Source organism: Stigmatopora nigra, chromosome 16 (genome assembly GCF_051989575.1).
Source record: "Stigmatopora nigra isolate UIUO_SnigA chromosome 16, RoL_Snig_1.1, whole genome shotgun sequence".
In the NCBI taxonomy this organism is placed as follows: Eukaryota; Metazoa; Chordata; class Actinopteri; order Syngnathiformes; family Syngnathidae; genus Stigmatopora; species Stigmatopora nigra.
In genome coordinates this window covers 837,749-851,379 of record NC_135523.1, presented here as the reverse complement: position 1 = coordinate 851,379, position 13,631 = coordinate 837,749, and the positions used below count along the sequence as shown (strand labels likewise).

Sequence of the window (13,631 nt, the reverse complement as noted above, 5' to 3'; positions counted from 1 at the left end):
CCAATTTGACTTTCGGGACTTTGTGGGATTCTTGGAGAGAGACATTTCGGAAATCCCACTTTCATCAAATGCACCGTTGATGTTCAAATGTGACAACTTTACTAAAAGGCTCCTTCTGGAAAATCACAACAACTTTTCCTATTTAATTGGATCCAGATACATATTTAAATGTGTTATAATGCATGTGATAACAGTAAAGTTTAAAGTCTAATTGCCATTTTTTAGAAAAAAATGAATTGGACGTCTATTGTCGTGAATGGCAGGCAAAGAGTTAAGTTGAGAAAAGGCGTCTTTGCGGCTTTCGAGGTCAGCTGCAGCTGCTCGCCGTCCCTCCCGCCGTCCAAGGGCGGCTAGGCCCCGCCCCCACTTGAATGATTGGGGTCGACAAAAAAGCGAAGAAGAACGCAGGCGGACTTTGAAGTGTCACACATCTTTACATTCGAGCTTTGTCAGCTGCCTTGATTTTTTTCTTTTTTATCTTTTGCGGCGTCTTTTTTTCCATTCTCTCTTTTGACGGATAAATTTGATCCATATTTCATATCAAGGCTTTTTATCCAAAGGCAGATTTTAGACAGACTGGATTAGGAAGAAAAATCTGGATGGCCAAATCATGTCTTCACTTCATTTTTTTGCGTGGAAGAAGCTTCATGTAAAAATGTTTTCAAAATGGAGCCAAAATTGAAAAGCTTACAAAACAACTTTGACCTGCGACCGGTCGTTTGGCGGCCGTCAATCATGATGTGTTTGGCGTTTTGTCGTTGGCTGCCAAACCTCTCATGTCAAATAGATTTGATGGCGAGTTAAAAACGCGCACAAAAGTACTACATAGAGAAAATGACATGAAAAAGACTTATTTTCTTAACTTAATAATTGTATATAATTGGGCTATTTTCATATGCATATATTGTTAAATGTTAACTCTACAACAAAAAAAAGTATTCTTTGGGGGGGGGGGAATTGCATTTTAACTTTCTTTTAAAAAAATTGCAAAAAAAAAATAAAATTAGGGGAAAATATGGACTTTTAAAATGGATCCACGCTGTAAAAAGTGTATGGAAAAAAACTGCATTGGACCTTTCTTTTAAAAAATAGCAAACAAAAGAAATGCACTTTTCAATGAAATCACGCTGTAAAAAGTGTATGGAAAAAAACTTTATTGGCCAAATGCGCTTAAAAAATTAATAAAAAATGTTCCCCCCAAAAGATTTGGTTGGCCATGTGTGGCACACATGGGGTGCTAAAAAATGAAACATATTTTGCAATGATTGTTGATTTGTTTTGTGCTTCCAGGTTTCTTCCCGCGCTCTACTTTGGGCGACCGCTCGTAGTGGGCCTTCCGTCGTCAAATGGATTGGACGCCTGGCACCGTCAATGCAGTCTGTCAGGTACAAAATTAGCATTTTTTTTCCGGGCCGCACAATATGATGCGGCGGGCCAGATTTAGCCCCCGGGCCGCCACTTTGACACCCGTGCTTTATGAGATAAGCTAAAAAAAAAAAAAAGCAACCGGAGAAATAAAACAGCCTCGGAAAAGTCAAGCGAGTGCCGACCCCCCCTCAAAAAAAAAAAAAAGAAAAACAAACTTGGACAGCGCCGCCATTGTCATTCATTTTGGGATCGAGACCTTTTTGGGTTTTTTTCTTGGACAGATTTACTCCACAGCTCGCTACGCTGAGTTATGTCGGCGCGGCTTCCAGCAAGAATGCTTCGTTGGGGGGTCGCGGGAGGATTGGGGGGTCCTGAGGGGACGGGGGGCCCCCCCTTGTTACGAGCAACAAGATATCCAGCCGCGATTGGCGCTGATTGAAAACAAACACTGTTGCCCCCACATGTGTGTGTGTGAAGGTAACCCCCCTCTCCTCACCCCTTGTAACTCCGCCCCCAATACCCCCCATCCCCCGTCATTAATCAGAACCCAGATGATGAAGTTGAAGAAAAACACAGGCAGTGAAAACAAGCACTTGGAATGTCAAAGGAAAGCCGCCCTGCCTCGTTATCGCCGCCGCCGCCGCCATTGTTCACTCTTCCTGACAAGCTATAGGCTAGGCTAGGCTACATGGGTGGGCGGGGCCTAACCACCAGGGACTAAACGTTGCTTGAAAATGCAACTAACAGATGTCAATTGCTTTCAAATGATAGATGAGGGAATTCCACTTTTACTGTCTTTTTTCTTAGAAAGGGGAATATATTTGCATTTTTTTAAGCATTAGTTTTTGACGTTTATTATCTTTAGGTGAATTTTGATATGCAATAAAAATGTTGATTTGAACTCTTTTGGTAGAAAGACAAAAATTCATTTTTTGCATATTTTTTTGCCCTATTTTTAGATGAATATCAGCATGAAACGGACTCACCTCATTGGCGAACCGGACACGGCCCCCGCCCCGCCACTTGGACACCATCATTACGTAATTAAAAGTCCCTGCTCTTGTGTAAGTAACATTCAACACAAAAATATTATTCACATTAAATCAAAAACGACTCAAAAAGCTTGGAAAGTCCCCCAATTTTTTGAACATTATGATTTTCTTGAAAATACTGATTGGTCGCCTGTCAGCAAGCTATCAGATGATGTGCTTGTTTGGGCTCGTCCTCTATTTTCTTTCCTTCGGCGGAACACATTTCCTTCTGTCGACTTGTCAACAGCTCCATCAAAGACACCCTCAAAGCCTCCCACTCGCTAACACGCTAACACGCTAACAGCTCCTCGCACTCGTGGCCTTCCCTCCCCGTGACGCCACTCGCTTGGAACGATACCCAAACAAAGAGTTCTGATTATCCGGGTGTCTTTGATAATCAACCTCAAAGACTCCCATTTTTTCTTCATCCAGCCCTCCCAGTTGTACCTAATTGGACGTAAATAGGCATGAGTCTTATTCTACTTTGCACGGATTGGGCGGCGATCCATCGTGGGCCCAACGAGGCTTCCTGTGAAGTCCGGCGACCGTTCCAAGAACAACAACGACAAGCACGATTGTGCATGAAAGCGTGAGATGACTCCCAAAACGTGCCAAGTTAAAAAAAAAACAAAAATGGAGGGAATAATAGCGCAATCTGCTCTTCTTTTCTAACCAACCTTGAAATGTCAAGAGCGGAACATCACAACCCGGATAAACAACTTTGTGTGGGAAAATGTACTTTTCAATATCCGTTTTTTTAGCAATTGTATTTTTGAAAGTAATTACTGGAATATTGCGGTTAATATAGACCAGACATGGCCGCCGAAGTCCAGAAATCGCAAAGTAGGATCACCCCAATAATTTGTGTATATTTTTGAACTATTACAGCTATAAGCATATAAAAAATATGTATTAATATCTAAATATATATGTAAATACGTTAAATACTGTACTCAGAGTGAACATATTTACACTCCGGCTGATATAAATCCCATAAAACAGGTTTTTGGGAGTTTTAGTGTAAGTCGTGATATTTGAGGGATTATTGTACTTTAAATTAGGCAAAAAAACAAAAAAAGAATTGTGCTTATTTAACTTTTTTTGTGGACATTCAGGTTAATATGTTGACGTTAAAACTTTAAATGGCAGCATTTTAATTTTATATTTTTTATATTTTTTATATTTTATAACAAACTGACTTAAAAAACGTATCTTCTCCTTCAAAACAAGACCCATTTGACCCAAAATGAAAGCTAAATTGCCTCTATTTCTCCTTCAAAAGCAACTATTTTAGTGCCTAAACATGTCAAATTTGACCATAAAATACAACAACATTAAGCAAAAACAACTTTAGACTGCAGTTCTTCACAAATTTCATTTTTCCGTCCAAAATTTCCACCACTTTTCCAATTTCCATATTTTTTGGCGTCTTCATCCACATGCATAAATTCCCATATGTCCGCATATAATTGCACAATGTTTAGCATACGACTTGTCAACCACTTAAAACGCAGTAAAAGGACATTGAAGTGGCTCCAAATTTTGGCGAGGGGGGCGGAGTCCGCGGCCAGAGTGGACGCCGTTGACCTCCACGGCGAACCCGGCGCGGGAGTGGAACTTTAGCGTGGGGTGTCTCCCACGGGGGCTGGCCCAGGAGATGGAGGCCAGATGTGGGTGTTCTCCCCGTGGCTGACGGCCAACCCGCGCCGTCCCTACGGTTGCCGCGACCTCGCCGACACCATACGTCACGCCGCCGCGGAGCGACTCGTACGCGGCGCGCCGTCAAGTTGACACGCTGAAGTTAAAAAAAAATAGTATAAGGGTGTCAGATTCAGGTTGTTTTTTGGGCCGCTTTAACGTTTAACTTGTGAGTTGGACCATTTTAGATAGGATATATAATAATATAAATTGATTAAAAGCCCTGAATATATAGTTTTTTTTATAGATCTAAAGCAATGTTTATTTGAGTTTTTTTAAAAATATATTTTTAGATTTTACAAAATTATTTTTGAACTAAAAACACGGAAAAAATAGATTAAAAAAATGACAATTATTGATTTAAAAGGGGGAAAATCTGGAAATTTAATATACATCTATACTCTTCATTTGAATTTGTTCCTAAAACAGAAAGTCAGAACTCACGATTGACTTTCTCGGACCGCACAAAATGATGCGGCGGGCCAGATTTGGCCCCCGGGCCGCCACTTTGACACCTATGAGTTAGCAATTTTAGCTTTGAGGCAAACTCTTATTTATAGCTTATATTTCTACTCACTTATGTTTGACTTTTGTGTACTCTTAACAGGAAACGGCAGTTGAAATGAACTTTCCAAAAGCAGACAAAGGCAGACGGGGCGCCTCCCCCGGACCGCCTCCCCCCAGGCCGCCTCCCCCCAGGCCGCCTCCCCCCCTGGACCGCCTCCCCCTTTTCAACTATCTCTCTCTCTCCCTCTCTCTCTGTGTTCCACAGACCGGTCGCTCCTCGTCTGTCGGACGCGCCGAAAGTCTGCGGCGTACCGGGGCGGCGTACCGGGGCGGCGGCGTGCTCGGTCCGTGGCCATGACGGCGGGCTGGGCCGCCAAGTTGGGACTGGCGCTGTTGGCGGCCATCCTGCTGCAGAGCCTGTTGGTCGCCCTCACTTTGCTGCGCTTCGCCACCTCGCTGGATGCTGTGAGTACGCCGTCAATTTGCCGTCACTTACTCGTCCAATAAGGAAGCCCTATTTGACAAAAGTCAAAGTGCCTTGAAAAAAGAGTAAGAAATTGTTAAAGTACTTTAAGAATAAGTTAGGGATGGCCACTGTTTATAGTGTCATATCGTGCTGCATTAATTTGTCCTATGTTCACTTTTAAGCATTGTAAAAAAAACATACTAATTCAAAGTGGTGTGCTTTCTTTTGACTTTACAACACTGGTGTCAAAGTGGCGGCCCGAGGGCCAAATCTGGCCCGCCGCATCATTTTGTGCGGTCCGAGAAAGTCAATCATGAGTGCCCACTTTCTGATTTAGGTTCAAATTCAAATGAAGACTATAGATGTGTATTAAATTTCCTGATTTTTTTCCCCTTTTAAATCAATAATTGTCATTTGTTTATATCAATTTTCTGTGTTTTTAGTTCAAAAATCATTTTGTAAACTCCAAAAAAAAGCTAAAACAAACATTGTTTTAGATATATAAAAAACAGAATATACAGGGCTTTTAATCCAGTTCTTTTAATACATTTATGGGGAAAAAAAATCTAAAAATTCTATCTAAAATGGCCCACGTGAAATCAAGTTGACGTTAAAGTTGACTTTGGTCCAGTGGGAGTTTGGTATCCACTTTCCTTTTCTCCTCCTGACAACAATCTGGAACTTTTGCTTATTCTCCCTCCCTCCTCCCTTTTTTTCAATGTCAGCATTTTGGCGTCGGCCCAGCAAGGTCGAGTCGGAAGAGCGACCGATCGCTTGACTGACTGGCGGCCACCCAATTGCGCCTCTTTCAATTTCCGCCTGGTAATGAAGCCTGTGTTTCTCTTTTTTTTGGGGCAGTTGAAGGAGACTTTCTCCCGGAGCAGCGTGTCCTGTCTAAAAGGTTGGGACCTGGACAGCCACACCTCCGCCCAAGGCGCCGGCTCCGGCACCCCCGCGGCCAGGGGACATCCGTGTTGGCAGGTTACGCAGCAACTGCAGCAAATTGTCCACAAGGTAAACCCAAAAAAAAGCCCTTCATATTGTCAACAAGATTTAAAGTTACATATTTGAATTCCCTTGATGTTTAATGAGGGATTCCAGATAGAATACTAATCAATAAATTAAAAGTACAAGAGAGTATAAGGGTGGCAGAGGGGTGCTAGAGCACATCCCAGCCAACTCCCAAGGCAGCAAATGTCTGGCTGTAAAAGTCACCCACTGGTGTCAAAGTGGCGGCCCGGGGGCCAAATGTGGTCCAACGGATTATTTTGTGCGGTCCGCGGAAGTCAATCATGAGTGGTGACTTTCTGTTTTAGGATCAAATTAAAATGAAGACTATAGATGTATATATTAAATTTCCTTGATTTTCCTCCTTTTTAAATGAATCATTGTCATTTTTTAATCATTTTTTGGGGTTTTTTAGTTCAAAAATCATTTAGTGAAATCTAAAAATATATTTTAAAAAGCTGAAATAAACATTGTTTTAGCTCTATAAAAACTGAATAATTAGGGCTTTTAATCCAGTTCTTTTAATCCATTTATAAAAATAAAAAAATCTAAATATTATATCTAAAATAGCTCAGCCCACATGAAAACAAGTTTGCACAGCAAAACGAAAAGACTTCATCTACCCTCCAAAAAAAAAAAAACACCAAACAAAGAAGTCATTGATGTAACTTTAATCGGCAAAGGAATGTGCCAGGCCGTCCAGTGCAATACAGGTGCTTTTTCTATTGTCCAATCAGATTCCAAATCCGTCTGTTTTCTGCCCGACAACGACAATTAACAATTTACGACGTCTTGCTAGTGCGGCTAAATGCGGCGCCCTCGCGTGCTCTTAAACACTTTGCGCAATTGCGACACCACGTAATTGGGAGCCAAGTCGTTTTTTTTTCTTCATGTTCTGTTTTTCTTCACTGTCTTGATCTCAAAACCTTTGTTTTTTTTCTTCTTTTTTACAGTCGCTAACGCAACGCTACCAGAAGTACATTTCCTCAGCGGTCAAAGGTGAGGGAATATCTTTTTGTGTGTGCTATTTGGACTTTTTTGTATTTTTGTTTTAGGGTTTCCTCTCTGACTCCATTCTCTCGTTTTTAGAACGAATGTCCGGAGACCCGCCCACGTCGGAGGACGACGGCACGCCGAGACCTAAAGTCGGCGCCCACGTCACGGGGAGCTTCGTGCCTAAAATGGACGCCGGTGAGTCTCCATTTTTGGTGCTCGGACGTTTGGTCGCCGGTCTTTTGGTGACAGAGAGTTTACTGTTGAAACTATCTCTCAAAATTATATTAATCAGAGAGAGTTTTATATCTAAGTACTGTTTAATATCGAAGTACTGTTGAAAACAATAGATATTTAGATATTAAACTCATGAATGTAATTTTGAGAGCTGGTTTCAACAGTACTTCGATTTTAAACAGTACTTCAATATTAAACGGTACTTCAATATTAAACAGTACTTCGATATTAAACAGTACTTCGATTTTCAACAGTACTTCGATTTTAAATAGTACTTCAATATTAAACAGTACTTCGATATTAAACAGTACTTCAATATTAAACAGTACTTCAATATTAAGCAGTATTTCAATATTACACAGTACTACGATATTAAACAGTACTTTGATATTAAACAGTACTTTGATATTAAACAGTACTTTGATATTAAACAGTACTTCGATTTTAAACAGTACTTCGATTTTAAACAGTACTTAAATATTAAACAGTACTTCAGTATTAAACAGTAGTTCAATATTAAACAGTACTTCGATATGAATCAGTACTACGATATTAAACAGCACTTCAATATTAAATTGTACTTCGAGAAACATCAAAGTTGCCATTTTCTTGATTGACACTCTGCTCCGTCCGTAGCCACGACGTCGACGCTAGTCCGCCGCGTCCACGGCCAAAAAATCTGGTGGTGGGAAGGCGAGAAGGGGCTGGCCTTCCTACAAGACGTCCAACTAGTGGACGGCGAGCTGGTGGTCCCTCGCCCCGGCCTCTACTACGTCTACGCGCAGACCTACTTCCGTCACGTGGTGACGTCGGAGGACGAGGACGCCGAGGACCAGGACCGGGGGAGGCCTTTGCTGCAGTACGTCTACAAAAAGGTGAGGGCGCCAAACTGGTTTTTGGGGTAGGATGGGAGTTAAACGCCACGGTTTGTGTGGTCCACAGGTGAGCAGCTACCCGGTCCCCATCCTGCTGATGAAGACCAGTCGGACGTCGTGCTGGTCTCGCCACTCGCAGTTCTCGCTGCACTCGGCGCACCAGGGGGGGCTCTTTGCCCTGGGACCCGGCGACCGGCTCTTTGTCACCGTGACCGACGCGTCGGCAGTGGACGCCGACGAGAAGAGCAGCTTTTTCGGGGCCTTCTTGGTCAGCTGAGAAGGCCCCCGAGAAAAGGAATGTAAATATGTGGTCGTTGTAAATGTGTTTGGCAAACATCTTGTCCGTTGCTGATTACTTTTTCATTAAAAGGAGAAAAAATGAATCTGCTTATGGTTGTGTTTGAGGGAGGGGAAAAAATCAGAACTATAAGTATACATTTTAAAGCCTGATGGCCATTTTTTTAAAAAAAAAAGCCTTACTTTGCTCGCCTATACATGGTCATTTGATGCTTTTATTTAAGGAAAAACTAAGACTTTTTTTAATGGGAAAATTGTTCCGCGGCTACAAGGATTTGAACCCGGTATGCCCAGGTGGGAGTCAGGTGAGCAAACCACTACGCCATGTTGTCACCACACTTTACTTTGTCATTATTGGGAAATCTTGACTAAACACAGTTGTTTCTATTTAAGGGAAAAATGATTCCTGACCTGGATTTGCACCACAACTGCCTGCATGCAAGGCAGGTGAACAAACCGCTACACCATAATGTCACCACATTATGCCTTGACATTATGGAAAGTCTTGACTACACACAGTTGTTTCTCTTTAAGGCAAAAATGTTCCCCAACTGGGATTTGAACCCCCAACTATCCACATGACAACCAGGCGAGTGAACCACTACACCATGAATGACTACACGATCCATTGTCATTATTGGAAAGTCTTGATGACAAAAGTTTGTTTCTATTTCAGGGAAAAAGGATTCCCAATTGGGATTTGAACCATGACTGCCTGCATGGCAGTCGGGTGAGCTAACCTACACACCACAACATCATCACACTTTACCTTGTCATTTTTGGAAAGTATTGACTACACAGTTGTTTCTATTTAAGGGAAAAATAAATCCCAACCAGGATTTGAACCCACATCTATCTACATGACAGTCAGGTAAGGGAACCACTACACCACAAAGTCATCACACTTCACCTTGTCATTATTGGAAAGTCTTGATGACAAAAGTTTGTTTCTATTTCAGGGAAAAAGGATTCCCAACTGGGATTTGAACCCCCAACTATCTACATGGTAAGCAGGTGACTGAACCACTACACCATGATTGTCCACACTTATCTTGGCCATTTCTGGAAAGTATTGACTAAACATAGTTGTCTCTATTTAAAAGGAACATGTCTTAGTCTTTTTTTGGATAGAAAATGCTTTATCCACTTTAATATTGAACAAGCTGGAAAAAGTGGTGTGGGTTGCCAGAGCCTAACGGCCAAATCAAAAAAAGAAAAAGAAGTCGAGGGCGTTACCTGAATGACATCACATTGTTGAGCCGGAAGTGAAGCGAACCGGAAGAGACCATGGAAGAAACACGCTTTTCGTTAGCGTGTTTGCTTTGTTTTGTTTGTAAACGTCTTTTTAGGTTTTTAATGGCATGATCTAAACGGCCTCATTTGGGTCAGCTTCAGCCAAAACACGCTTGTTAAAAGGCACGAACACAAGTTGACCAAGAAGTTGTTGTTTTTGACTTTGGCTGATTTTTGTGTACTCGACGCATGGCGCAGCAAAGGTAAGAAATGCTCACGTTTTCTACATTGCACGCTTCTCTAAAGATATAGTTTCACCTATTCAGTCATAATATCTCCAAATACAATTGCGTTTAGTGTTTTGCATCGTTTCAAAGGACAGAAAATAAGACGACTCAATGATGACTTTTCCAAGTTGTAATTCCTTAGGAGACCTTTAGTCTTAAAACCAAAATCCTAATTGTGGAAAGACACTCCAGTAATTTTGGTGATATCTGACCACTTGATTCATTCATTTATTTTTTGTAATGGCCATATATAGTAAGACTTTTTTTTCTTTTAAAAACGACATAGTCTAGTTCAGGGGTGTCAAACTCCCTTTGGTCTGCGGGCCGGACTAGTAAACTCATTGCAAAATGAGATAGAACTAAAAATAAGCCCACTTTTTTCCTAGGTATCCGTCACTAATACTAATAGTTAGTGCAAAGAATGAGTAAATTATCAAAATGTTTATTAACATAATTTTCCTTTTACATTATGGACAATATATTATGAACAAGAGAATAACATAAGAACATAAATAAATGTCAATTCATGTTGTCTGCACGTACTAAAACACTGCGCGGATAATACAAGAACCACAAATTTTTAAAGAAAATTCATATTTTTTTATACAAATGCAGCTTTCTTCCCCGGGCTGTACCAAACCACCAGACGGGCCGGATCCGGCCCGCGGGCCGTATGTTTGACATCCCTGACTTAATATATATAGTCAGGCTTTTTTCCTTTAAAAAAACAACATAGTATATAGTAATGCTTATTTTTTCTCAAAATACGACATAGTATATATAGTCAGGCTTTTTTCCTTTAAAAAACAACATAGTATAGTAATGCTTATTTTTTCTCAAAATACGACATAGTATATATAGTAAGGCTTATTTCTTGCCTTGGTATGTCTCGCTTTATTGCAGCGATCATAGTGTGTTCATAGCCACATCTTTTTAGAATGGAAAAAAAAATCTTATAAATAAAAGTCAAGGTAACATAATACAACAAGATATACTTTGTTTTCAACTTTCATTTTTATTTTTTCAGATTGGTGACAAAGGCAACAATGGATGATGACTTGTGGGATGAACACTCCTCTTCCAACCAAAAAGTTTCCCAGAGTGTGTAGAGCGAGGACTCCTAAAGACATAGAAAAAGTAAGTTGACATAAGTAGACATTCATCTTGGTCTGCAGATAATAATTTTTCTCTTTTCTTTTTCTTAGACTTTCCTGCGGATGGCGATGATGTCCAGGTGAGCAGGTGGATGACTTAGAAAAGGAAGTCATCGCTTGGAATCCAACTTTAATTTCAACTTGTCACTTTTCATGTCAAATAAAAACTGAGTGAACAGGACTTAACTTCTATATTTTTTTTGTGGGTGTGGCTTAAACACTTAGTCAAATTTTTCGATCGGGCTCTAAAAGAAAATACTTGGGCGGCGGATGTTAGTGGGAGGGTGGGATGGTTCACATAGAGCAAAGGTAGAGTATGCGCCTACCGCCCAGGTGGACGCTGGTTCGCTTCCCGGAGCGGGCACTCAGAAATGAATTCTTGGTGACTCTCCCCGCCTTCGGCGGGGAGAGCCACCTGCGACATCAGGGACTTTACCTTTTGCTAAAACAAACTATAAAAAATCAAATTTTAACAAAAAAAATCGTATATTTTCCAAACACTTTTATTGGTCCAAAATACATAGGCATGCAGGTCTTTACTTGGCCAGTCAGCGTTGGTCGTCGGTCGGTTGGCCGCACCCCTTTCTTCTCCTTCTGCTGCTCTTCTACGTCGTCCAATGCATCTTTCATGACACAAATTAAAATACAATTATTTTTCAACACTGCCCAAGATGACAACATTTTTCGTCCAACGTTTCCAACCTGGCATGACGAAGGCGGTGGCGACGTGCATCAGCCAGCTCATCCCGACTGGACGCCGTGAATGACCGTGTCACTGGGGCGCCGGAGACTCCTGATGGATGAAGGCGCAATCCGGGGGGTGCCGGTGCGAGTCTGTCAACAAACAAGGCAAAGCATGAACTTGTGGGAAACAGTAACTTCTATTCAACAAATATCTTGGACAAACTGAGCCTTGTGAAGATGAGCCAGAAGCCAAGATTCATTCATTATGTATACAATAAAATATAAAAAATGACTTATTGCCTCAGTGATTTATTTTACAAGAAAAAAGCCTTACTATACATGGTCATTTTAGAAAAAAAATGGCCTCACTATACTATGTCGTCTTTTGGATCTAGAAGCCTTACTATGCTGTCGTTTTTTTTTTTATGAATAAAGCTTTACTATACTGTTGTTTATTAGGGGGGGGGGCGCTTACTATATACTATGTCGTTTTTTTCGGGGGGAAAAAGCCTTACTATATTATGTCGTTTTTAGGGGGGGGGGCTTTACTATACCATGTCATTTTTTAGAAACAAAAATCTTACTATACTATATTGTTTTTTAGGGGGAAACAAAACCTTAATATATACCATGTCATTTTTAGGGGAGAAAAAGCCTTACTATACTATGTTGTTTCTGAAGCCAAAAAGACTTACGATACTATGTCGTTTTTGAAGCCAAAAAGCCTGACTATACTATGTCGTTTTTTGAAGTAAACGCACCTTACTTTACATGAACATTTTTACCATTAAAAAAGACTTACCCTTCATGGTCGTAGAGCCTCGTGGTCTAGAAGTTCACTCGCCCAAATTCAGTGTTGGCAAGCACAAGCTCCATTCCTGCTGACGGGGGGGCACGACTGTAAGAAAAAGAAGCATTACTTTACATGGTGGTTGTTGTTTTTTTACAAAAGAAAGCCGAACTATACACTTGTTCATTTTTAGGGGGGGGGGGGGGTGCCTTACTATACATGGCCATTACAACAACAAAAAAACCTTACAATGCATAGTCATATTTTTTAAAGAAAAAGGCCTTACTATTTACACTAATAGAGTATGGATGGTTGTCCATCTCCTTGTGCCCTGCGATTGGCTGGCCATCAATTCAGAGAGTCCCCTGGGATAGGCTCCAGCACCCCCTGCGAACCCAGTGAGGCAAAAGTGGTTCAGAAAATTCGACCTATTAATGAACGTATTTATATTCACGTTAATGAACGTATCTATAAACTATATATTTAAATATGTAAGATTGTAGCCGAGGGCTAATTTCCATCTCGTGTAGGTTGAAGACAAACATTACGACATACTAGACATATATAGCACAGTTTAGTTCTCACCCAAACTTACCGCTTGCTCTTCTATTGGCACATACTTCGACGGCCATTCCGTCGTAAAAGAATCGCATTTATTCTTGACTTTGGCTTGTTTTTCCGTGGTAAAGCAAGACAGCAGCCGCGCCGTACCGTTAGCTGCATGCTAACCTGCAAATTAGAGGCACCTGGGAGTATGTTAGCGTGTCGTTGGCGTAATTTCCTGCCCCGGAAGTAAACACATCATGTCATTGGCTGGACAGTGTTAGTCATGGCTGCCACTCTGAGTTGCGTTCAAAGAGCACGGAAAAAAATGTTTATTATTATTTTATTTTGTGCGCTGCTTGTTTGCTGTGCACAGAGAACGAGAGTAGTGCGCAAAAATGTTTGTTTACATTATTTTAAATAAAAAAGAGCCTTACTATACATGGTTAGACTTTTTGCC

At 41.0% G+C, this 13,631-nt stretch overlaps 1 protein-coding gene and 1 long non-coding RNA gene across 2 annotated transcripts; one reads left to right on the top strand and one right to left on the bottom strand.

Moving 5' to 3' along the window:
* The first annotated feature begins 1,290 nt into the window (after positions 1-1,290).
* Positions 1,291-8,566, top strand: tnfsf10 (TNF superfamily member 10). The gene is made up of 8 exons (XM_077736101.1): positions 1,291-1,385; positions 2,328-2,432; positions 4,870-5,069; positions 5,929-6,084; positions 7,032-7,077; positions 7,168-7,269; positions 7,945-8,183; positions 8,251-8,566. Exons 3-8 carry the CDS (start codon positions 4,959-4,961, stop codon positions 8,458-8,460), a joined length of 864 nt encoding a protein of 287 aa, XP_077592227.1. The 5' UTR covers positions 1,291-1,385; positions 2,328-2,432; positions 4,870-4,958; the 3' UTR covers positions 8,461-8,566.
* A 2,435-nt stretch (positions 8,567-11,001) lies between these two features.
* On the bottom strand, positions 11,002-12,776 carry LOC144209613 (uncharacterized). Its single transcript, XR_013329177.1, has 3 exons — positions 12,641-12,776; positions 11,857-11,988; positions 11,002-11,777 (listed from the first exon to the last, which is right to left on the bottom strand). It is a non-coding gene; the product is annotated as an uncharacterized LOC144209613 (long non-coding RNA).
* Positions 12,777-13,631: the final 855 nt, after the last annotated feature.

Coding starts and splice junctions, on each gene's coding strand:
- tnfsf10 (XM_077736101.1), top strand. CDS start 4,959: ATGACGGCGGGCTGGGCCGCCAAGTTGGGACTGGCGCTGTTGGCGGCC. Junction 5,070..5,928: donor TCGCCACCTCGCTGGATGCT/GTGAGTACGCCG, acceptor TTTTTGGGGCAG/TTGAAGGAGACTTTCTCCCG. Junction 8,184..8,250: donor TGCAGTACGTCTACAAAAAG/GTGAGGGCGCCA, acceptor TGTGGTCCACAG/GTGAGCAGCTACCCGGTCCC.